The following is a 25,503-nucleotide window of genomic DNA, read 5'->3' as shown; positions in this document are numbered from 1 at the left end:
ACACTATACAGCACTTATACAATTAACTTTATTAACTTCTGCTGCGTTAAAATTGGATGCTGCTTGTGTTATAATGCATTATACTGTAAAGCAGGGGTCGGCAACCTATGGCACCTGTACCAGCATTGGCATGTGGAGGGGTAATCACTGGCACGCCAGCAAAGGCGAGAGAGGAGTTGACTATTTTATTTATATAAATAAATAATAAATAAATAAAGCCTGCATTCCAATCTACATCTTGATGTAATCCTTCCTCATGATCACGCAGCATGTTTTCATGAGCTGAATGAGAGGCTAAATAAAAAATTTAAATGTGACTAGACTGCAGTATACCCAACAGACTTGTGAAGCGCGTGCAAGCCATTCGCACATCACGAGCTGGCATCACTTCACTTTTGGTTAATCACGCGTGTGAACGCGCCCGCTTTGCATCAGTCAGGCTGCACGCATCACAGCCTACATTCTGTGTTTCATTTGTTTTTGTTTTTTTGCTTTCAGAACAACACGTGATGTAATAAGAAAAATACTACTATTAATCCTTGAGATTTCCAACCCAGCATACAGGTACACTCTCATTAAACCATAGTCATATTCAAAATTACAATAAACGATTAAAAGAGAAAACATAAACCCACATCGTGTGGTTCAAAAATCCAGAGTCTATTCAAAATATAAATTAAACCTGGGAAAAGGTTTTAGTATTTTGCAAATGTGATTCACTGAAATGGGCTAAATAGTTGATCGGCTTGTGATGCGTGAATGGTTTGCAAGCGCAGAGTGAGTCTCGTCACACTTTAATAGTGTTTAGTCTCCCATTCAGCTGATGAAAACACGCTGCGTGATCATGAGGAAGGATTACATCAAGCTGTAGACTGGAATGCAGATGTGAAAAACTTAATATAAATAAAATAGACTGCTCCTCTCTCGCTGTTGCTTGTGTGCAAGTAATTACCCCTCTGCATGATTTTGAAAAATGACATGATATAAGAAATATTTAAGATTCCACACAAATTTATGATCAGTAATCAAATAAGCAAATTTGTGACATTAACTGTGTTAACTCATTTTGTACAAAAGAACAGGTTTTCTTTCATTAAAGCACTTAAGATGCTCTGTGAAAATTCCCAAGCAGGCTCATGATTATATCATAATCATCAGGTTTTGCACAAATTTTTCACTCAAACTTATGAGACATGATAAATTCAGATAAATGCTTCATAGAAAGTGTTACCGATTATTCAATTTGTTAAGGATTTGGAAAAGGTTTTGTTAATTATTTATAATCCACTTAAAAATACATTATAAATCATTGATATACAGTTATAACAACATAAATAAAATGGGCAATTGACATGAAATACTTGCCTCACATTTTACCTCACATTATAAATGCTTTATAAATGCATTATAACAGTAGTAACCTATAAAAATGTCCCTTAATGTAATGCAGTTACATCTTAACCATTTATTAAGGAGTTGCCAATATTAGAAACCTATATACATAAAGTTCAGTCTGATTTAATGGTCATCAGGCTTTATTATATGATATATGCTGTGAATGAGCAAGAAGAGCTGAAAGTGTTTTTGCAGAGGACTTTAGATAACTAGGACTAGTTAAAACAATTCTTTTGACATCAACATGACATGGAAAGTAAAAACAAAAGTGAGTCAAGACATTACAGTCATGAATATAAACACAAACTGACATAATCCTTCCTTTTAGTCTCACTTTAATAATTTATTTTTGAATTGTGACAAATTAAAGCATTTTATATTTGTTATTCATTTAAGTATGAATAATTGTATTTATTAATAATTTATAACACGTATGTTAGAACGCTCACTATTTGGCAAGTATGCCTTGAAAGTTGCCCTTTTTATTTATTTATAAATGGTCACCCTTTTTATTTATAACTGCATATTGATGATTTATAAATGCATTTGTGTTATAAATGCACTTATAAGCCATTAATGAACACCTTTATAAACCCTTAACAAAGAGAACATTAATGTAAATATTATCCATTATACTGAGTAAATTAGAGCATTCTATGAAATTGAATGTTAATGTAAATGTAAGTTAATTTATTAAATATGAAATATATAGAAAAACAAGTTTCTATAGGTGCCATTTAAAAACATTATCATTAATATAATTAAAGATGCACTCTGTAATTTTTTGAATATGTTGTCTGGATGCAGCATCTTTCAAGCACAATATTTTTTAGTTATTGATGCCATTGTAGAAATTCACTATTCACAGTCAGCCTTGATTTATTTAATCCATAAATTAAAAAGTAAAAAGTAAAAGTGTCCAATAACAGGGTGGTTACTGAGATTAGGCGAGTATTATTCTGCTGGTCATGTTATCATAACATGGCAGACCCCATGAGGAGACCCTCTCCATGTAGAATAAAACAGCTTTTATAAAGTTACTGTTATGACTGAAGTCTTCATCTCATGTGAGTGCTCATGATTTTATACTTATGTTTCAAAATGACAATTTATTTCTTTAGGAGCAAATTATTTTTTAAAGAGGAAAAAAATACTGACTGCACCTTTAATATCATCTAAAGTTTCTGGATATTCCCCATATGTTGCATGTATGATAACATGTTTTGGGGTAATTCATTCTTAAAAGAGCAATCACTAGCCACCCTACTGTCAAAAATATGACAATGACTACAGAGGTACGGCTCGAGACAAAGGGGGATAATAGGCATGATGCTTGTTGCAGGCTGCATATGATCATTCACATGCATGAGTTTATTGGCAAATCTTGACCTTTCTCATATGGTGAATGCACTGACATATTGTAGTAATTAGCAACAGTTCCTAATGCCGCATCTAGGTATTCCATATCTATGGAAGAGGAAGACATAGCCTGGTCTTTTTACTCTAGAACACACGTTAGCTTATCTAGTTAAAAAGTTGTTTTGAGTGATTTGAGCAAAAGGAGCTACATTTATTATATGTAATTTTATAGAATTATAAATAGATTTTATTTGGAGATTTGCAGGGGTTAAATTGTGCCAAAACGATGTTCCAGTACCTTTGATTCAAAAAGTTAAAAAAAAATTAATTGGCAGCTTCTTTGGAAATCCATTTTATTTGTAAGTCAGCTTGTTTGAAAGGCCCGCTCTAGTGTAATCACAAAATAAAATATACAACCTACTGCACCCCTGTTTCTGACATCCACCGATATGCAGTAGCAATTGAAGTGAAGTTTCCCTTGTTGTACGGCTGGGGTTAGTAGCAGTTAATCCTCTGCGAAGTCCATTGTAGTAGATTGAAGTGATGCAGACAGTGGTCATCGAAGCGCCACTTGCTGTCTGGTTGACACAGGCTGCAGTTAGTAGTCATCACTCAGTGGCACATAGCTGTGGGAGTGGGACATCAGACTGGTCCAAAGCTGGATCTGGCAGGCTCTAGTTACCTATGGATAAGTATCTCGAGGATGAGACAGGAAAACAAATTGAAAAATATTAGCGTAGATACCATTCACTTAATTTGAATCAGAGTTATAAAATATGAGAAGTTTTTTGCAATCGTAGTAAACATGATGGATTATGGCACAATAGAAGGTTGCTTCCTGTTCCTGTAGCTCAACTGGTAGAGCATGGCACTAGTAACACCAGGTTCATGGGCTTGATTCCCAGGGAACACACAAACTGATACAAAAAAATGTTATTCCTTTAATGCACTGTAAGTCACTTTGGATAAAATGTATTTCAAATGCATAAATGAAACTGAGGACTGAGGAGCTAGACAATTCAAAGCTTTGTAAGTAATTATCAGAATTTTAAAATGACACGAAACCTAACAGACAGCCAATGTAGTGATGATAAAATTGGTCTGATATAATCATATTTCTTGGTTCTAGTAAGTATTTGGTTTTAGTAGCTGCTGCATTTTGAACCAACTGAAGATTATTTATTGAGCTTGCAGGTAATCCTCCCAGTAATTCATTACAATAATCTTGTTTTATGGTCATATACTGTAAACCTGAGTTTCGTGGGCAGTGAAAACTAATTCCATGCATCCTGATAATGTCTCCCAAGGGAAGCATATACAAAGAGAAAAGCAAAGAACCAAATACTGAACCCTGTGGCACTCCATACTAAACTTGTGCTTGATCTGACAATTCCTCATTTACACAAACAAAGTGGCAGCGGTCAAGTTAATAGGACCTAAACCATGCTAATGCCTTGTCCACAAATGCCATATATAATTTGCAATATTTAAACATAATTTTCAAGCCTATCCAAGAGAAGGTCATGATCTGTGGTGCTGAAGGCAGCACTAAGAACTAATAACACAAGAAGAGAGATGCAACCGGGGTCAGATGATAAAATCAAGTCATTTGTAACTCTGACAAGTGCCGTCTCTGTACTATGATGGGGCCTAAATGCTGAATAAAATTCTTCACAGATACCATTTCTCTGTATAGATAAACATATTACTATTAAAGAAATCTTTAAATCATTACTGCTATGTTGTGAGGGAATATCTGGTTCAGTCGAAGCTTTGTTCTTGTCAATTTACTGAATAATTACATAAGATTGTTGTGTTTATTTTCTTAGAGTTTGCTAAAATATGCAGACCTGGCAGCTTTCAGAGCTTGTCTGTACACTGTAAAAAAATCCTGTTAAATTTTCTGGCAGCTGTGGTTGTCAGAAATTCACCGTAAAAAATACGGTAACCACGTTTCAGGCTTTACAGGATGTAATTTTGATGCCTGTATATTTTATGGTGCATTACTGTCATTTATATTATTAAATGATAAACTTGGTATATGGTAAAAATACCAACCTTCTGAAACTGTAAAAGTCTGCTTTTCTCTTTATAATGTATTGTTCATCACTGTAGTAACTACAGAAAGGCACATGAAGACATTAATTTCATCAATAGTGGCCCTTCCAGGAGCAATGACCAATAAACATGTAGAGACAGTGTATGGAATATTTTCATTTAATCATTCAGTTAATCCATTTTGATAATTGAATAAATATGTATGCAATATGCAATGATCTAAAAATGACAATGTGTAATCAATGTACTATGAATAACTGCATTATGAATGTTATTCAATATGATAGATATTTAATCATTAAATTATTGATTTAATTATCATTTACTCAGTTTAATAAAGTGCAAATCAATGGAAAAATACAACTTAACTTCTCTATGGAGAATTACAGCCTCTCACTGTATCTCTCTGTATGACCATTTCTGTGAATAACCCAGAAGGAGATGTGTGTCGATACTAAAAGGATGATCTAATGTTTTAATTAGAGCAGAGTTAGGCACTACCTGGTGCCTGAAAGATGCAGATAATATATGTGTGTAATTAGTGCTAGAAATGAGATGAAACAAATGTAATGTGTGTAATAATACTGGAGGGATGGGGAGAGATGTGTGTGTGTTGAGGATCAAACACCTTCTGTTGCAGCGCACACATTTCTCCATCTTAAAGGGATGTTTTGTGTAGCCAACGAATATAATAAGGGAAATCATTTAATATACTAATCAAATTAATGCAGAAAGTAATGATTGTTAGTCAATAAAAAATATGTAACAATATGAAGTGATTACAGTGTGTTTTATGCATATAAAATGAAATAGTCATGCTTTTGCCACTGTTGAAGCAAGTTGGGACAGGATGACCAGCTAGAAGGGAGACGGTGGTGACGAAACTAGGGGGCATAAGATGATTTTATTGGATGAAGAGGCCATTGCCCAAAAAGATAAGGAGAACAGAAACTGTATAAAATATGCATGTTCTAAAGTGTAATTTAGATGCTCCATGGACCACCTCGGCTATGTTACCCTGTAATGAAACTCTGTTTTTGGAATCAGAACTTTGCCCCTCCGAGAAACCTTTGACTCGACTGAGTTTTGATTGCTGTTTTGGGGAATCTTCCATGACAAGTGTCACTCACACAAACACTAAACACCATCAGGGTAACACATGTGAAATTAAAATAATGCAATAAACATTAACTAAACTACATTAAATATAACACAGAACACCTCAGTGTAGATAAGTGATATTAAAAAAAGAAACATACCTATTCCCATAAAATATAATGAAATGTAATGGGTCACGCAGGGAATTCTGGGAACACCCGATTATTGTTTTTTACCGTAATTTTAACAATAATTTACTGTAAAAAATAGATGTACTCTCTAGTTATATATACATTTTACTGTTACTTATACAGGAAAAACATACTTTTTACATTTTTTTTTTTTTTACAGTATTTAACTGTAAAACTACATGTATTGTCTTTTTAAATATATTTAAAAACGTAACCGTATATTTTAAGGTAACTATCCGCTAACCAATTAAAGTTTTTTTACTGTAGCATTTTTACAGTCTTTTAACATTTAAATTACGTACATTTTAGACACTATCCTTCCATGCACCACGATTTGCCGAGCCGCTCTCTTAAGAACAAGAGTGTGATCATTGTACCACATTGCAGGGCTTTTCTCTTAAACTTTCTTTAATCGAAGGGGGCAACACTATCTAGAGTGGTAGAGAAGACTGTATTCATATTTTCTGTGACTGCATCAAGTTCTTCTGAACTTTTTGGCATACTGAGTATGAGCCAGATCTGAAAAATTATTACTGAAGCTATCTTTAGTTTTCGAAAGAATAGTTCTACCAGATCGATAATGTGGCGTAGATCTAGTGACCTTAGCTAAGCATCATAGATCCAGATTTTACTAAAATCCCAATTAGGCCTCAGAGTGTACCATCTTGCTTCAAAAGAATTTGCATCCACCTAAAATACTAGAAGTCTTCAGTTCCACATGAGCAGCAATGTGGATTGTTGTTCTGTCAGCTGTGATAAATCATAATTTAAATGCTTAGTGTACAAATGGTCTACAGACTGTTACAACATAATGTGAATGTCTGATTATGGTTTTACTGAAATGGCTGGTTAATTCTAGCCCATTCAGGGAAACATTTCACACATCAGCAGTCTCAGACAGGTTGGCAATGATTTATGTGTAGAATTATATGGTGACAACAAACTCATATTAAATGTACTTCCCAAACCTTTCATTAAGACAATACATTTTCACATGTTAATATCCCACAAACATACTCCTCTTGATGGCATTAAGTATAATCATGGCCGTGCACAAGATGGAAAGGGGTATTAATATTTTTTTTTTTAACTAGAGGAAAGGCCTGCATTAGTTGACACTAGATTTAAGGTCTTGATTATGTGGTCTTAATCTTGTGGCCTCTTATAAACATGGTTTTGATGTGGATATGGGTTTTGGCTTATGGTCTCAGACAAGACCACAGTCAGTTTCCTATGTGCTAAAGTTAATAATTACCACAATCACACGGTGAGCAAATTATCTTCATTCCATGGATCTGAATGGCTACTTGTCCACTGTACAAATAGGTTCCAAGTTTGAGATGAATACTGCAATGAATTCAGCATTTCAGTTCATTACAATGGATAGCACGGTTCTTGACCCAACAGATCTTTGTCTGGATAAGGGAGCGAGAGGTCTAGTCTTTGCCTGGATCTCAGAGGGTTGGACATTTATCTAGTCTTGGTCTGGGTCTTGGAGTGCCTAGTCTTTGTCTGGGTCTTGGAGTGTCTAGTTTTTGTCTGGGTCTTAAGGAGTCTAGTCTTGGTTTGACTTTTATGTATCAAATATCAAAGGGAAATCGAAGTATCATATTTTTGGGGTCCATCATTGGTCTGGGTCTTGGACAGGTGTTGTTTTGGTAGCTTCCTGTCCAGTAGTTTGATAAATAAGGCCATGGGGTCCATCTTATATTCAGCAAAAATGTTTTACTCAACATTTGATAAAGTGGTTGGTTTTGTTGCCATGACTACACAAAACCAAAAAAACATGTAGCGATTAACATGCCATGCAAATGCTGCCTTCAAATCCTTCTGAGAAGTTTCTACTTATGAGTTTGGGAGTCATAATTACGATTTGATGTCTGTTGGGATGGAACAAAAGTGATGCATTGGGAAATTCATTTTACTTTCTCTCTTTTTCATTTACAGATTAAGACAGGAAACTTTTTTTTTTTTTTTTTAAGTGCTAACAGACATGAACTAAAAGTCACACAACTTTTGATTTCTTAGGGTCTTTAAAGAAAATCCAGAGAGGTAAATATGACATTGTGTGATCATCTCATAAAAAGGATCATTATGATGTGACTTGAACAGCATAATACAACCACCACAAAAAAGAACAAACTTACATTTAAGAGGTGCCAGATTTCACCTATAGGAGAAACATTTATTAAAGCTCTATACTTCCTCAGCTGTCTAAGGGTGTTTAGATCTTGTGGCTGTAATGACATGTGGCTCAAACTGGTCGTCAATATCATTAACAATAGCCACCCATCAGAGATACCTGACCTGACAGTACTGATTTAGCATCTGGTGTACCACTGTGAGAGATGTGACATGCCGATTACAGCAGTCTACTCAACTTATTTCTGCTCTTTATTAAAGCAGATACACCCACACGCAACACTTCAGATTCTCATAATTACACTCACAGCGACATACTACACAGAGGATTACTACATATTTACTGAATGTCTCCCTCATTGTGCCCAATGGAGCTCAAGTGCCCCCTTGTGGCCAAAGAGTTTCATGTTATTGGCTTTTAGTCTGTGTGTGTTGTTTTGAAGTGTGTGTTTGCATGGCTGTGCCATAAACTACAGGCTATTGGCCATTTGTGGATGAACAGCAATTGTAGGGAAAGCAGTACTTAATGGGTAGGCTGTAGAGACTTTTGAAAGTTTTAAATATTTGGGTATGTACACTGACACAACGCTGAATCATAGTGAAAATACAGATTACACTTTTAAGAAAGCAAGCCATAGGTTGTTCCTCATGCGAAGATTAAAGAGTTTCAATTTCAGCCAACTAGTCTTGGAAATGGTATACAAGAGTCATGTAGAGAGTATTTTAATATTTAATATTGCAGCCTGGTATGGGAATCTCAGAATGCTATTCTGAGATGCGGGTTGGCGCTGTTTTGGCAGCACGAGGGGGACCTACACAATATTAGGCAGGTGGTTTTAATGTTGTGGCTGATCGGTGTAAATTATTCTTGTCGCACTCTGTAAGACTGGCACAAAATTGTTTGCATCACTTCCGAGAAAGTCAAAGAACTCTGCAAGAACCAACGTCATAAAACTCTCACACAGAGGAGCATCTCCACCTGAGAAAACACACCCCACTGATTGGGGACCATAAAACACAAATCACACTCACATCTGCTCTCTCTCTCTCTAACCTCAGATCACTTTAAGGACACCAAAAACTAAGTTATGACTTATCCTGTTCTGTAATGTAAAAGGTTTTCTGATCATACATGTTTGGTATCATTCAAGAGGTCTCAGTGCAACTGGTAAAACAGTCTCATTCCCTTTCAGCAAGTCAAATCACAAGTAAGATTTAAGAACTTAGTACAATAATGTATTCTTTCAGGGGCATGACCCCTCCCAGGTCTCTCCCAGACCAGATGCTGTATGCAGATTAGGTACATTCTTTGTAAACATCAATCAAACACTCAATCACAAGTTTCAGAGGTCTACCTTCAAACCCCTAAATTGTAAACCAAATCCTGGATAACATCAAACACACACATCTGAAATAACAATAGAATAGTTTTGGTATTTAAGGAGAGATGACAAAGGAATCAGGGTCTCTCTGTAGCCAGAATATCCACACAGTAAACATTGTGTGTAGTTTTTTCTCTAAAAGGTAATTGCAATTTGTTTTTCTTATGTTTGGTAAATGTTTGAATGGAATGCAACTTTAATTATATTATTATGCTTGGTTCACTGATAGCTTTGAGTTTGATTTATTATTTTAATTGGATTGTTTGAATGTATTACTATTACCTGGTAAAATAAATTGTTATTATGATTCATTCTGAAGGACTGTTTTCTAGTATATTTCTTGTTAACTACAAATCTATGGTCAGAGTTGGCTTAACTTAGCTACTTCAGAAGTAACCCATTAGTTAAGTATGTACTAAAAGGCTAAACGGTGAACTGAGAATCTATAATAGAACTTAGCCAAGTAGAATTAAACGGGAATACTAAGAGTAGGACAGAGAATTTGTAAAACAGAACTTAATTGACTGGGGCTAAACGGTGAGTCGAGAATCTATATGAACTTAGCCAAATCAGACTAAACGGATAAAGCCGAGAATCTATAAGGACTTACTAATATCTGAAACTGATGAATTTGTAGTTAAAAGGACCTGTGCCTGACCAGCACAGGACCCAAATAACATTGAAGTAACAAATGCAGTCTAGAAGAGAGAATTACTAAAATTCAGAGCATAGATACATCAACAACATTTTTCATAATTGGAGTCAGATGAAATAAAGAAAAGAATTAATGATAAGATTAATAAAACATGGAACTCAAATCAAATAATCAAAGTATTATTTAATGTCGTGCACGATAAGACAGAACACGCAGGAGACCTTCAGCCACGCCATTGGATACCCTCCTTGGGCCAGTGGGTGACTTCCCCCTTACAACTCTAATCTGTCTTGGATAGTATTATTCTGATGCAACTGAAACTTTGTGATGCAGCACTTTTTGTACTTCTGTCTCCTTAAGATGAATCGCTTATGTTGTATTCCTCTTTTGTAAGTCACTTTGGATAAAAGCATCTGCCAAATGAATGTGTAAATGTAAACTGCATTCTGAATTTTCAGTGCTCCTGTCCGGAAGGTGGTATAAGGTTCCAAAATGTTTAAAAAAGGTTAATAAAAATGTCTGTAACCAATTTTCTTCAGACAGTGTTTAATGGAGGAGTGTAATAGTAGTTTTAATCCTTTTTATTTGGTTATGTAACTGTGATCATTTGAGATCACTGCATGAGATTCTGGGACCATAATGGTGTACGATGTCTTTTCTTATTGGATTTTATGTAGTTTTAATGTGTGATTACTGTGTGTTTTTATATCTTTTGTCTGTTTACTCTTTTGAGAAGCCAAAGAAACATTTCCACATCAGTGGACAATAAAGTATAAAGTAAGTTGAAAAATATGATACTTCGATTTCCCTTTGATATTTGATACGTAAAAACAGTAAAGAAAACAAAAACTGCTCGTCAAAACCATTTCATATTGGGTCTTTAAAGATTTGGTCATCGTTAATGCATAAAAACTAGGAAATAAGACATATTAACTGATAAGTCTTTTCTGGCTTATTAGTATTTAAACAAATCTTTCTCTTAGCAATTTTTTTTATTCAACACAACAGTTTAATGCATAAGAGTGATTACGAATGCCCAAGTGTGTTTTCAAACAACAAATATAGAGGTAGTAGCTGGTTTTGTCAGATGTAAGGTGTCAGCGCAGTATGTTTCACACCGATCTGGTGCAGTCTCATTATCATACTGAAGTACTTGGTCTGTTTACTTTTGTATGAGAAGAACTGTTCAACTTGCCCTGTGACTGGCTGAATGACCTGTCAATCACAGTCATTCTGTCATATCAATCAAAGTGGACTGGATACAGGAAGGGTTGGACTGTTTTCTATGATAAAGTCAGTCTCCATTTGACTAATAAATGCCAAATTGTGGTTTATGGAAAAGTAATTACATCTTATAACTGAACACACTGGTTTGTCGATATAAAAACAAGCCCTGAAAGGTGTATAACAATAACGCATAATTTTCTCTCTTCCAAAAGAGATGTTTAGCAGAATGTTCTTCATTTATATAAAGTGGATGGGGACTGGTGCTGTCAAGTTTCAAAAGTAACAAAAAAGTACCTTAAAAGTAGTCCATTTGACTCTACACTATATTCCAAGTCTTCTGAAATTGAAGTCATTATTCACTGAAAATCTTCTCCTCTAGCTAAGCTCTCAAATCTCATTAGTGTATAATCATATTTGGTGCATAATGACACAGGAGCTATGGTGGATGTTCATGTTACTTTATGGAGCTTTTTAGAGCTTGACAGTATCTGATGCTATTCACTTTCATTGTATGGAAAAACAAGCAGCGTGAACATTCTGCAAAATGTCTCCTTTTGTGTTCCACAGATGAAAATAAAAGAAAATAACAGCATGTAGTTGAGTAAATGATGACAGAATTTTCCATTATGGGTGAACAAAGCATAGTAAATTAACTGCATTTGCAAAATTACTACTTTTAAAAATTAAAAGTGTAACCTCCGAAGTAAGTATTTTTAGCAATGACTTTTGTTCAAAACATATAATTATCTCATGTAATATCATGGCACTGTCAGTCACATTAATCCCGTGACTAAGTGCTCATTCAAAAACTGTAACAGACAAACAGAAAAGCACATTCGCTCTCCCATCATGTACAGGGAAAGGAAGAATCATTTTATTTTCAGTGAAGGACACTCAGCATCCGTTCACAAAGACATCTGTCACACATCCATCCTCATGTGTTTGTGTATGCTGACATATTACTCAACATTAGTGCCATTTACCATGATTTTCATATCAGTTACTACACAAACACTATAGACAGTATAAATTCTCATACGGGAGTGTCTTAAATATCAGTTCAACTGTTAGTATCGCAAGACTCTGATTGAAGATTCACAAGACTGGAGATCAGGCCATGGCTATTCTGTGACATTTTGGCACCGAAACAAAAGTGAAATGAAAAAGAAGTGCCCAAATCTTAACTTCTGCACTCAAAAATACTGAATGTGCTCCTACAAAACAAAACGTCACAAATTATTGAAGTTCTCATATAAAAAACTGAACAAACTGAATATTGAACTTGCATTTACAAATACGTGACATATCAGAGCTGAGCTTGGCTGTGCAGGAAGTAATAAAAAAACAAGACAGCTTGGAGCGACACAATTCCCGTCCCTGTCTGACTCAGCCTGCCAGTCTCTGAGGGAGGTTTGTGCGAGTTTGCTGCCTTCTCATTTGGCTTTACCGACACCCTGCGTCTCTTCCTCCACCACAACAACGGGCAGATTGTGGAACTGACCGTTGGCGTCCAGCTGAATCTCCCCCGTCTCCTCCTCTGCTTCCCCCTGCACCACCTCCTCGCTGCTCCCCACCACGGTTCTTACCACGTCTCCCTCGAGCTGCAGCTCCATGACGCCCATGTTGTGGTCAGCATCTGCTGGGTTGATCTCAATAAGGGTTGCATCAGCTTGGTTCTCATCCTCTTGTACAACCCTAACCATGCCCTCTTGCATCACTACTGTACCTTGGGCTACACCATGTGTTGTCGCTTTCTGCGCCAGCTGGACTAGCTCTACAGGGCTCATCATGGTCCCAAGCTGTCCGTGGTCCTGAACAGGCGTGGCGCCAAATAACGTGAGGCCAGAAGCGGGGTGGAGGGTAAAAGACTCTGTTTTTCCATCAGGAACTGCAGCAATTCGTGTGAAGAGCTGCGAGCCGGCGTGCAGAGCGTGTAGGGTGACAGTGTTGGATGGTTGAGCGAGGCCGGCCACGGTGAATGACTGGCCGATGGAGGAGAGGGTGATCGGGGAGAGGACAGTGAACTGTTGGGGCTGGAGGGTGAGGGGTTGGGCTATGGATGTGTTGAGCACTGTGGTGGAGGCGGGACGCTGGAGGCGGGGTCGTTTGGGAGCGCGTTTGGCAGGAGGGGTGGAGGGGATAACTTGACTGCTGAGGGCCTGTGATGGAGACAACCAGCTGAGAGAATGCTGCCGCTTCTGTTCTTCCACCTGCTGCTCCAATGCTAAATATAAACATTAGAGAGTGCCTGTCAGTAAGTTTACATGGAAAGTTATAAACTAGCTACTGTCTGTCCAAGTATACATGAGGAAGGATGTCAGCTGAGGATGTGTTTAATATAAAGAATACGAGCTGCTCACTAAAGGAAATTTCTGCAGAGTTAAGCAGCTATGATAAATGCATTATACTACAATAAGCAAATTATGTCATCAATAGCAGTTAACTTCTGCCAATTTGGCCAGATTGCTTTCATATCAACTGCAACCGATACTGGAATTTACATGAACCAACCCCCTGACCACCATTTTCCAGCAGACTTGGGTGCGGTTCCTTGGTTTACACTTGAAAAACAGCGTTCACACCAACCAAGGGCACCAATCAAGTTCACATCAAAAGCTCTAGTGTGAAATCACTTACTTGTCAGTGTTCTGAGGACCTGTGTCTGCTCGGGGTCTGTCAGTTGCCTTCGAACATTCAGAATGTGTTTGATGGAGTCGAGCAGTTCAAAGACTTGTGCCAGGTTACTCAGAACTGCAATCTCTGCAGAACAGACCATAACATCATAACATCTCATGAACACAAACAGCAGTTTACTTCATTTACAGGCTCTAGCACGACATTAAGCCACATTCTATCCTCAGTACTTGAATACCAACAGAACATCATTGTGCCATGTTGTTACCAAGAGAGACACCTACTGATCTAATTTATATACAACTTAACCATACATAAAGCTTCACTTTACAGTTAGGGCCGGCAGTAAGGCGGTATAGACGTACTGTACCTTGTGACTGTAGAAATGTCTCAACCTATTTTCGCTATACCAGTTATACAGTGGTAGATATATTCACGTGGCTATCAGTGGGCAGGACTGCTTTTTATTATTTAAGTAAGGAATAATTGACGACTGACAGTTGAAGTATTGAAAAATAATGTACACCCCGAGGTGGTAACGCGGCCACGACGTGCAGTGTTATTTTTCAACAATTCAACGGGCTGCTTATTCCACAGTTACCACACCTTAAGACATCGTTCAGGTTTTTATATCAAGACATTTTCTGTTTTTCATCCCTAAAAAGCTCTTGTGAGTGGAATTACTTTCTTCTGCCACGGATTCAGCTTCTAGCTTTGAGACAGCCCAAGCCTTCGTTGCTAGTTCGAAAACGTCACTTTAGAACTAGCAACAGAGAATATGCTGCTTTTCAGCATCGGAGTAACAAGGTGGCGTGTGTTTGTGTGTGCTTGTGTGAGAGCGAGAGAAAGAGAGAAACAGAGAGAGATCATGTGTGGAATTACCTGGGTTTAATGCAGCTCTCATCAGCAATAACATCGCTTTAAATTGCCAAGATGTAAGTTTAAATATACTTCCCTATCTGTCACTCACTCAACGTTGTGTAAGCTCACATATGGACACACACACATACTTGGAAGCCAAGTCAGCGCACAGTTGTTTAGCAATGGAAAAGCTATATACAAAGATGGCGACTCTCGCTGCTGCTGAGAACGTCCTGGTTACTTGCGTAACCTCTGTTCCCTGATGGAGGGAACGAGACATTGTGTCGACGTAGTGACATTAGGGGTCACTCTTGGGAGCCCGAAACACCTCTGATCTTTGATAAAAGGCCAATAAAAATTGGCGAGTGGTATTTGCATGCCACTCCTCCAGACATACGGGTATAAAAGGAGCTGGTATGCAACCACTCATTCAGATATTCTCTTCAGAGCCGAACGGTCATGCTCATTGAGCTGAATTCTCACGACTGTTCATTCACCTCTGCTGGATCTGACGGCGCATTTCAGTGGCTTCTTCCTCCTCTGCACTGGTGCACTGCAGAGAACGCCCCTGGGCACTTCGACAGAAAAAAGAGAGTATATTTTCTGAAAGAGTATATTTCTCTAAAAGAGCGGCACACATGGAACGTCTTTTTAAAGACGCGTCTTTTTAAAGATGCCTTACCGATTGTGTGTTATTCCTGGTTGTGGTCGTTACCTCTCAACTTCAGACAGTCATGATCGCTGTCTTTCGTGTCTGGGCGCGACCCACACGGAGGCAGCGTTCGTGGATGGTTCATGTTCTCACTGCAAGAACATAACCATGGCAACATTGCGGTCCCCCGCCTCGGTCCTTCTACTTACGGGTTTGAGGCCAGCGCGGCTAGCACTGGGGGCAATTTGGGGACCCCAATGGGACCGCCTCCGCCGGGTATCCCCCCGCAGACCTCCCATTCCCCAGCACGCTCGTCTGCCCCAATCGGGCTTCCAGATGAGTCCGCCGGCACGTCTCATGGCGAGTTCGGTCTCTTGTTCGTAGCTCGCGAAGCTGATGAGCTTCTGAGCGCAGCATCGGAGAGCAGGCTTGTCCAGTCGGACGCAAAAGCCTCAGCTGGGCTCCCCCCTTCGGGGTCGATTGCCCAGTCACAGGCTGATGCAGAGATGACGGACATGCTTTCCCGGGCAGCCGCGAGCGTCGGGCTAGAGTGGAACCATCCGCTCTCCCCTGAACCCTAGCGGCTCGATGACTGGTTCCTGGGCCCGCTCAAAGCAGCCACGCCCCACTACAGTGCCTTTCTTCCCAGAAGTGCAGGAGGAAAATCGTGGGAGGCACCTTTTACTGCCCAGTCCCGATTCCTCAATTCCCCCGCCCTCACTACCCTTGATGGCTGGTCAGCCAGGGGCTATATGGTGATTCCCCAGGTGGTGGACACCCAAAGCTCCCGTCCAAGCCCTGTAGGTTCACATTGTCCCTGATGGCTAAAGCCTACAGCGCTGCTGGACAAGCCGCCTCTGCCCTGCACGCCATGGCTCTCCTGCAGGTCCACCAAGCCAAGGCGCTTAAAGAACTGCACGAGGGTAGTTCCGCCCCAGATCTGACGCAGGAACTGTGCTCGGCGAGCGACGAAGGCCACGGCGCGGTCTCTCAGGCGGACAATGTCCACATTAGTGGTCCAGGAGCACCACATTTGGCTCAACCTGGTCAAGATGGGTGAGGCCAACAAGACACGGTTCCTTGCTGCCCCCATCTCCCAGGCTGGTCTATTCGGCGACACCGTCGAGGACTTTGCCCAGCAGTTCTCGACGGTGAAGCAGCAGACGGAGGCTAGCCGGCATATCCTGCCCCGGTGCGGCTCAAGATCCCGCACCCCATCTGCTCGTCACCAAGGGCGTCCCCCTGCGGTGACTGCACCGGCTCCGCCGCAGCCCGTCCCTTCGGCCCGGCCTCGGCGTGGAGCCCACCGCAGGAAGCAAACGGCACCCGTCTCACAGTCGGCCGCTAAGAACCCACAAAGGTCGTCAAACCGCCCCTGAGACAGGTGACCCAGGGTCGACGAAACCCACTCAACTGGAGCTGGTAGTAAGACAACTACATTCCCCAGTGGAGGGCCGGGTGGACAATCTTTTGTTGCTTTTTTGTTTGATTTCCCCACATGCCCAAGTGGCTGCGGTACCCAACAGTTCAGCAAAAGAGCGGTTTCCTCCTTCCCTGGGTCACATACCCAGTGTGCACAGACGTCATCACGACCACCGTCCACGGGTTTTTCCTTGCAGGATTGGCGCTCCAGCAGCGGTCTCCTCGCACATGCATGCCCAGCTGTGGCACACATCCGCCCCCGATATGACAGTCTCCACGGGTTGCGAGGACAGGCCTCTTCCTCCCCCGTCCCAGGCTGTTCCGGGGGTGGTTGCAAGGAGCCAGGTAAGTGCTTCGATGTCCCTAGACTCAGCACGGCCACGACATGGTGTGGCACCTCGAGCTCCGCCCCGTCGCGAGGCCCCACCTGCCGGTACGTCCGATGACGTTGTCTCTTTGGCCCACCTTGCGCGGAACTTGGATGCATGGCTTGTGCTTTCCAATCCGTCGCGATAGCTGGTCCGGACCGTCCGACTCAGCTACGTGATTCAGTTCGCCAGGTGTCCGCCCAGGTTCAGCGGTATCCACTTCACCTTGGTGAAGGACGAAAACACTGCTACCTTGCATGCGGAGATCGCTACCCTCCTACGGAAGGGTGCGATAGAACCTGTCCCTCCGGCCGAGATGAAGAAGGGGTTTTACAGCCCCTACTTCATCGTACCGAAAAAAGGCGGTGGGTTGCGGCCAATCTTGGACCTGCGAGTACTGAACCGGGCTTTACACAGACTCCCGTTCAAGATGCTAAAGCAAAAACACATTCTGGAGAGCGACCGGCATCAGGATTGGTTCGCAGCGGTAGACCTGAAGGACACGTACTTCCACGTCTCGATTCTACCTCGACACAGACCCTTCCTGCGGTTTGCATTTGAGGGTCAGGCGTATCAGTACAAGGTCCTTCCTTTCGGCCCGTCCTTGTCCCCTCGCGTCTTCACGAAGGTCGCAGAGGCAGCCCTTGCCCCGTTAAGCGAAGTTGAGAATGCGAATGCCCACTATCTTGACGATTGGCTAATCCTCACTCTCGGGACATGTTGTGTGAACACAGGGACTTGGCTTCAGGTCAACTGGGAAAAGAGCAAGCTCCTCCCGGTTCAGAGCATCTCTTTCCTCGGTTTGGAGTTGGACTCAGTCTCTTTGATAGCGCGCCTCGCGAACGAGCACGCACAGTCGGTGCTGGTTCAAACAGAAAACAGCGGTTCCACTGAAACTCTTTCAGAGGCTCCTGGGGCATATGGCGTCCTCAGCGGTGGCCATCCCGCCCGGGTTGATGCATATGAGACCGTTTCAGCTCTGGCTTCAGACTCGAGTCCCGAGATGGGCATGGCACCACGGGACACATCGCGTGGTCATAACGCCGGTCTGTCACCGTCTTTTCAGCCCTTGGACCAACCTCTTATTTCTACGGGCAGGTGTTCCCCTAGAGCAGGTCTCCAGGCACGTCGTGGTCACGACAAATGCCTACAAAATGGGCTGGGGCACTGTTTGCAACGGGCACGCAGCCGCCGGCTTGTGGATGGGCCCGCGACTGCATTGGCACATCAGCTGCCTCGAGTTGTTGGCAATTCTGCTCGCCCTGTGGAGGTTTCGGCTGTTGATCCAGGGCAAGCACGTGTTAGTTCGGACAGACAACACGGCAATGGTAGCATACGTCAACCGCCAAGGTGGTCTGCGCTCTCGCTGTATGTCACAACTCGCCCGCTGTCTCCTCCTCTGGAGTCAGCAGCACTTCAAGTTGCTGCGAGCCACTCACATCCCGGGCGACCTCAACACTACAGCAGATGCGCTATCATGGCAGGTTACCCTCAGGGGAGAGTGGAGACTCCACCCTCAGGTGGTCCAGCTGATTTGGAGTCGATTTGGACAGGCACAGGTAGACCTGTTCACCTCCCAAGAATCCTCCCACTGCCCGCTCTGGTAAGCCCTGACCAAGGCACCCCTCGGCATAGACGCGCTGGCACACAGCTGGCCTCCTGGCCTATGCAAATATGCGTTTCCCCCAGTGAGCCTTCTTGCATTTGGGCGAATTCCCCTGAGGAAGGACCTTCTTTCTCAGGGACGGGGCACCATCTGGCACACGCGACCAGAGCTCTGGAATATCCATGTCTGGCCCCTGGATGGACATAAGCGGTCTACCACCCGTGGAGGTAGACTCTATCATATAGGCTAGGGCCCCCTCTATGAGGCGCCTGTATGCCTTTAAGTGGCGTCTGTTCACTTAGTGGTGTTTTCCCGACGGGAAGACCCCCAGAGATGCACAGTCAGATCGGTGCTTTCCTTCCTGCAGGAGAGGTTGGAAGGGCGGCTGTCCCCTTCCACCTTGAAGGTGTACGTTGCTGCTATAGCAGCACACCATGACACAGTGGACGGTAAGTCCTTAGGGAAGCACGACCTGATCATCAGGTTCCTGAGAGGTGCCAGGAGGCTGAACCCCTCCAGACTGCACCTCGTTCCCTCATGGGACCTTTCGGTAGTTCTTCAGGGTCTACAGCGATCCCCCTTTGAGCCTTTGCAGTCAGCTGAGCTTAAGGCACTCTCCTTGAAGACTGCCCTCCTGACTGCGCTCACTTCCATCAAGAGGGTAGGAGACCTGCAAGCATTCTCTGTCAACGAAACGTGCCTGGATTTCGGTCCGGGCTACTCTTACGTGATCCTGAGACCCCGACCGGGCTATGTGCCCAAGGTTTCCACAACCCCTTTTAAGGACCAGGTGGTTAATCTGCGAGCGCTGCCCCAGGAGGAGGCAGACCCAGCCCTGTCATTGCCGTGTCCGGTGCGCGCTTTACGCATCTATTTGGATCGCACGCAGAGCTTTAGGATCTCTGAGCAGCTCTTTGTCTGCTTTGGTGCACAGCAGAAAGGAAGCGCTGTCTCCAAGCAGAGGATCATCCACTGGCTCATTGACGCCATAGCTATGGCATATCACGCCCAGGACGTGCCGCCTCCAGTAGAGCTATGAGCCCATTCTACCAGGGGTGTAGCGGCCTCCTGGGCCCTGGCCAGGGGTGCCTCTCTAACAGATATTTGCAGAGCAGCAGGCTGGGCAACACCCAACACCTTTGCAAGGTTCTATAAGGCCGGCCGGGTGTATCGCTTGCACATAGCGCCTTTCACCTCCTCTGAGCTGAAGATGTGCGCCATTAATTCCCAGTACTGTTCACAAACTATGTTCCCTGGTTGACTTCCTCCGAGCCCTGTGGCAGTTGAGTTTTCGGAGAGACTTTCTGCCGGCCCAGTACATGTGATAACTAAGAGCCCTGTTCTGGGGTACGTGCTCCGCATGTGGCGGTTCCCTGTAAGGTAACCCCATGCGATGTATATCTTCCGCTAATTCGTTTCCCTGTTGGCAAACTGTGTCATTCTTGGGCAGTTGCCCCCTCTGCCACAGTCTCCATGTTTGTAGCAACTCCTCCACCATTGGGTAGGATCTACCATGAGACTCTCCACATGGTCGGCAAGACCATGTGACGTATTTTTCCACTTAAATATTCCCCCCTCTCTTTGGGTGAGGTGTGGTCTCCGCGGTGTCCTTCCCTTGGGAGGGACACCCCCCGACTAGACCTGGTGGCCCAGTCAGATAATCCCCCTTCTTTTTTTAGGGAGTGGAAAAAAAGAAGGGGAAAAGAGGCCACAACTGGGTTAGCCTGTCTCTATCTTTTGGATAGTCGACTTGTCCCCAAAGGGCCGTTCGACACTCATAACTATGTTGGGGGAGGTTACGGGTCGGCCTGGTGCGCTGGCTACGAAGCACACAGTGGTCTACCCGTCACACACCGCCAGTTCACATAACACAGTTCAGCCAGTTGCGGCGTTTCGTATAGGGACCCCTAGTGTCACTACATCGACACAACGTCGAGTGAGTGACAGATAGGGAACATCCTGGTTACTTGCGTAAGCTCCGTTCCCTGATGGAGGGAACGAGACGTTGTGTCCCTCCTGCCACAATGCTGAACTACCCGCTGAAATGGCCGGACCTTGTCTCGGCTCCTCAGCATAAAACCTGAATGAGTGGTTGCATACCAGCTCCTTTTATACCCGTATGTCCGGGGGAGTGGCATGTAAATACCACTTGCCAATTTTTATTGGCCTTTTATCAAAGACCAGAGGTGTTTCAGGCTCCCAAGAGTGACCCCTAGTGTCACTACGTCGACACAATGTCTCGTTCCCTCCATCAGGGAACAGAGGTTACGCAAGTAACCAGGACGTTCTCAGCAGCAGCGAGAGTCGCCATCTTTGTATATAGCTTTTCCATTGCTAAACAACTGTGTGCTGACTTGGCTTCCAAGTATGTGTGTGTGTCCATATGTGAGAGCTAAACTGAGGGGGAGGGGAAGCGCAAGGCCAGGTGCTTTCTACAATGGGAGGCTGATTATGGTGAAATACACTGAAACACTTGCACATATTTAAAGTTATTTTGGATAATATGGAAACTGTTGTACAGTACTGCTCAAGTTGCAGGGGTACGGCTCTGTTTGTTGGTTGAAACTCGAGTCTCTATATGTGTGTGTGATTGGGCGCGCATGCTCGCCAGTGGTGTAGTCGGGGCCATACGCACGTATACGCAGTATGCTTACTTTTTTCCCAGGGCTGTTTGCGTATAACGACTTCTAAGGATCAATATTTGCATATATCCTCGGTATTCCCACTTGTTCTGCTGCTTCAGAAGTTTATAATCTACTCTCCCTTTAACTGTATCGGATGCTGTTTTGTGAAACTGGAGATTCTTTTTTTGTAAATGGTGCATTATCACTAGAATTCTGCCATTCCCCGCCCCTGACAACCGTTGTCGCCACCATCATCGACTGAGGGAATTTATGACAGTGAGTGGAGAGAGAGTCACCCTCACGCTGAAGCAGTATCAGGCAAAATTAATTAATGAAATATGCCAAACGTCCTGTAAAATAAGGAATCGTCCCGTAATTAAGGGAGAAAATTGCGTTCCGTGTGAAATCCATACGTGATGCCATTTGTCCCATATTTTAGAATCACACACCCAAACTGCTGAGAATCGAGAGAAATTGACCTGAAATACACACACCTTTCGCATGAGTTGTGTGAGATATTGGCTGTTGATTTACACAGACGATCAGTGACAATCAGTGCGTGTTTTCTGTCAAAATTATCAAGATAAGCAAGATAATTTTGTCAAAATCATATAGCATTCGAGTACATGTTAATTGTTTCCCTCTTTTGGGATTTTAAAACACCAGTAAATGCACCTATTCAGGACAAGCCATTACATTTTATTCATTCCATTGTTCAGAGTCAAAATAAATGTACAGTATAGTTAAAACACTTTCATTTTCTTACATTTCCCTTATGATAAACACTATTTACTGCCAAAACAATGACACTAATCCAAGGACAAATGCACTATTTTCATGTTAAGCCTTTTCTCTCCCTTTCTCTCTTCTTCCTGGTCATTGTATTAAAGCGTTTTTCATTTTAAGTTTAGTAGGGTACATTCGAACTGAACATGTTTTTTGCATCTGTCCAAGCTGTTTTTCAATGTAAAGCAGCGTCTCACACAGGAACGCCTGTAAATATGGGTCATTCCTACAATTCTTTGACATTTAAGTCCCCATTACAAGTGTGTGTGGTATTTATATTGATTAATTTCACCCGATTACAATTTTGATAGGCTTGTTAAAAAGAATAAAAACGTTTTATGATGTTACACACTTCTGTGGGCTTAAAAGTTTAATTTTTAATAATTGAAATCCTTTTCTATTGCACTGTGCCACTTCCTCATGTCCCAAAAACTGCAAGTCAAACATCGAGAAAAATAAATGCTAAATCATAGGATTTCTATTTTTCCTCCACATACAGTTAAGAGTTTAGTGTTACATTCTCTCACTAACATGTATTCATGGTAAATGTGTAATTTTAACACTGATAGGAGTTTTTTTTAATTTTTTTTTTTACGTGTCCCTTGATTTATTGCGCACCCTGTTATGTCATGATACCACGACCTTTCATTGAATATATACTGTATGTTAGGAAATGACATCACACACACCGGAGGTGGACATCATCCTGTTATGGGAAGATATATGAGAAATTCACAGTCTACAGTAACAGTAAAGTACAGTCTATAGTAACAGACCCCTGGTCCCCATGGTCCTAATAAAGTGCCCGACGTGGTCTTCTGCTGTTACAGCTCATCCGCCTAAAGGTTTGACATGTAGTAAATTCTGAGATGCTATTCTTCTCACTACAATTGTACAGAGCGGTTATCTGAGTTACCGTAGCCTTTCTGTCAGTTCGAACCATTCTGGCTATTCTCTGTTGACCTCTCTCATCAACAAGGCATTTCTGTCTACAGAACTGCTGCTCACTGGATGTTTTTCATTTCTGGCACCATTCTGAGTAAACTCTAGAGACTGTTGTGTGTGAAGATCCCAGGAGATCAGCAGTTACAGAAATACTCAAACCAGCTGTCTGACACCAACCATCATGCCACGGTCCAAATCACTGAGATCACATTTTTTCCCCATTCTGATGGTTGATGTGAACATTAACTGAAGCTCCTGACCTGTATCTGCATGATTTTATGCACTGCACTGCTGCCACACGATTGGCTGATTACATAATTGCATGAATAAGTAGCTGTACCCATGGGTGTAAAGTAATTGAGTAAAAATACTTAAGTATTATACTTAAGTATTATATTTTGAGATTTGTACTTTACTCGAGTGCAATTTAAATTGAATACTTGTACTTTTACTTAATTACATTTCCAATGACAAAATAGTACTTTTTACTCCTTACAATTTTATTTAAACTTGAAAAGTATACATTACATTTTTGCATATAATTTTCTTTCATCTCACTGAACTGAAGCCGCCCTTTTACTGCATTCGACAAATAACACGACAGACCAGAGTTCATTCATTTCAAATGCTGTGTCGCACAGCGGCTGTGTAGATTTCCAACCATCTGCAGAGGTGGAATTTAGACAGCAGCCATCACTCCAACACCTTATCCTTGAGTAATCATGCTAAATTGCTAATTTGGTCCTAGAAAATCACTTAACATTACATCAAACACAGCTGAAAGCTATTTGGTTCGTTAAATGAAGCTTAACATTGTCTGTGTGTTTGTTTTTGAGTTGCCACAGTATGCAATAGACTGGCATGTCTTAAGGTCAATATTAGGTCAAAAATGGCAAAAAAGAAACAGCTTTCTCTAGAAACTCATCAGTCAATCAATGTTTTGAGGAATGAAGGCTATACGATGCTTGAAATTGCCCAAAAAAACGAAGATTTCATACAAAGGTGTACACTACAGTCTTCAAAGACAAAGGACAACTGACTCTAACAAGGATAGAAAGAGATGTGGAAGGCCAGTTGTACAACTAAACAAGAGGATAAGTACATCAGAGTCTCTAGTTTGAGAAACAGATGCCTCACATGTCCTCAGCTGACAGCTTCATTGAATTCTACCTGCTCAACACCAGTTTCATGTACAGCAGTAAAGAGAAGACTCAGGGGTGCAGGCCTTATGGGAAGAATTGCAAAGAAAAAGCCACTTTTGAAACAGAAAAAAAAAAAAAAGAAAAGATTAGAGTGGGCAAAGAAACACAGACACTGGACAACAGATAATTGGAAAAGAGTGTTATGGATCTTAACACCATTGAGCTTTTGTGGGATCAGCTAGACTGTAAGGTGCATGAGAAGTGCCCGACAAGACAGCCACATCTATGGCAAGTGCTACAGGAAGCGTGGGGTGAAATGTCACCTGAGTATCTAGACAAACTGACAGCTAGAATGTCAAGGATCTGCAAAGCTGTCATTGCTGCACGTGGAGGATTTTTTAATGAGAACTCTTTGAAGTAGTTTAAGAAGTTCTGAACATTTTGTGATACATTGTGATCAGTTGAATGCCACTTTGGTGAATTAAAGTACCAATTTATTTTCATAAGAGAAAAATCTGAACATTATTCCAAACTTTTGGCCGCCAGTGTGTGTGTGTATAAATATATATATATATATATATATATATATATATATATATATATATATATATCATGCTTTTGATGCTGCCGGGTCCACACTCTGTTTTTGTATATAATTTAACTATAATGTATATGTAATGTAATGTGACATTTTTAAGCTATATATTACTCATTTAAATATCTAAAAAAAATTTAAGGGTTTATAATTCCTAATATCTCATGAGCTGGGATTAGTCAATTTACTATATGTATTTATAGTAAATATGTACTTCTTACAAAATATGTATATGTACTTCTTTTCTGCCATTTTTCATCCAACATGTACTCTTGATTTTTTATCTTATAAATTATAAATGTCATACTATATTTTTAATCTATTGCTGTTTTCCAGTCTATTTCTTGTGGTGGTGTTGACT

The 25,503-nt window shown here is 41.6% G+C and overlaps 1 protein-coding gene across 2 annotated transcripts in view; it reads right to left on the bottom strand.

The window, feature by feature from the left end:
• Positions 1–12,359: 12,359 nt before the first annotated feature.
• Positions 12,360–25,503, bottom strand: part of LOC127425694 (glucocorticoid modulatory element-binding protein 1-like) — a 32,461-nt gene continuing 19,317 nt past the window's right edge. For both annotated transcript variants that reach the window (XM_051671922.1, XM_051671923.1), the window contains exons 9-10: positions 14,145–14,267; positions 12,360–13,731 (exon numbers count right to left, since the gene is read on the bottom strand). In XM_051671922.1, the coding sequence (XP_051527882.1) occupies positions 12,941–13,731; positions 14,145–14,267 (914 nt within the window). In that variant the 3' untranslated portion in view covers positions 12,360–12,940. The remainder of the gene's footprint in view (positions 13,732–14,144; positions 14,268–25,503) is intronic.

This window comes from Myxocyprinus asiaticus, chromosome 34, assembly GCF_019703515.2.
Source record: "Myxocyprinus asiaticus isolate MX2 ecotype Aquarium Trade chromosome 34, UBuf_Myxa_2, whole genome shotgun sequence".
NCBI classification, from domain to species: domain Eukaryota; kingdom Metazoa; phylum Chordata; class Actinopteri; order Cypriniformes; family Catostomidae; genus Myxocyprinus; species Myxocyprinus asiaticus.
This window is presented reverse-complemented; position numbering and strand designations above follow the sequence as displayed.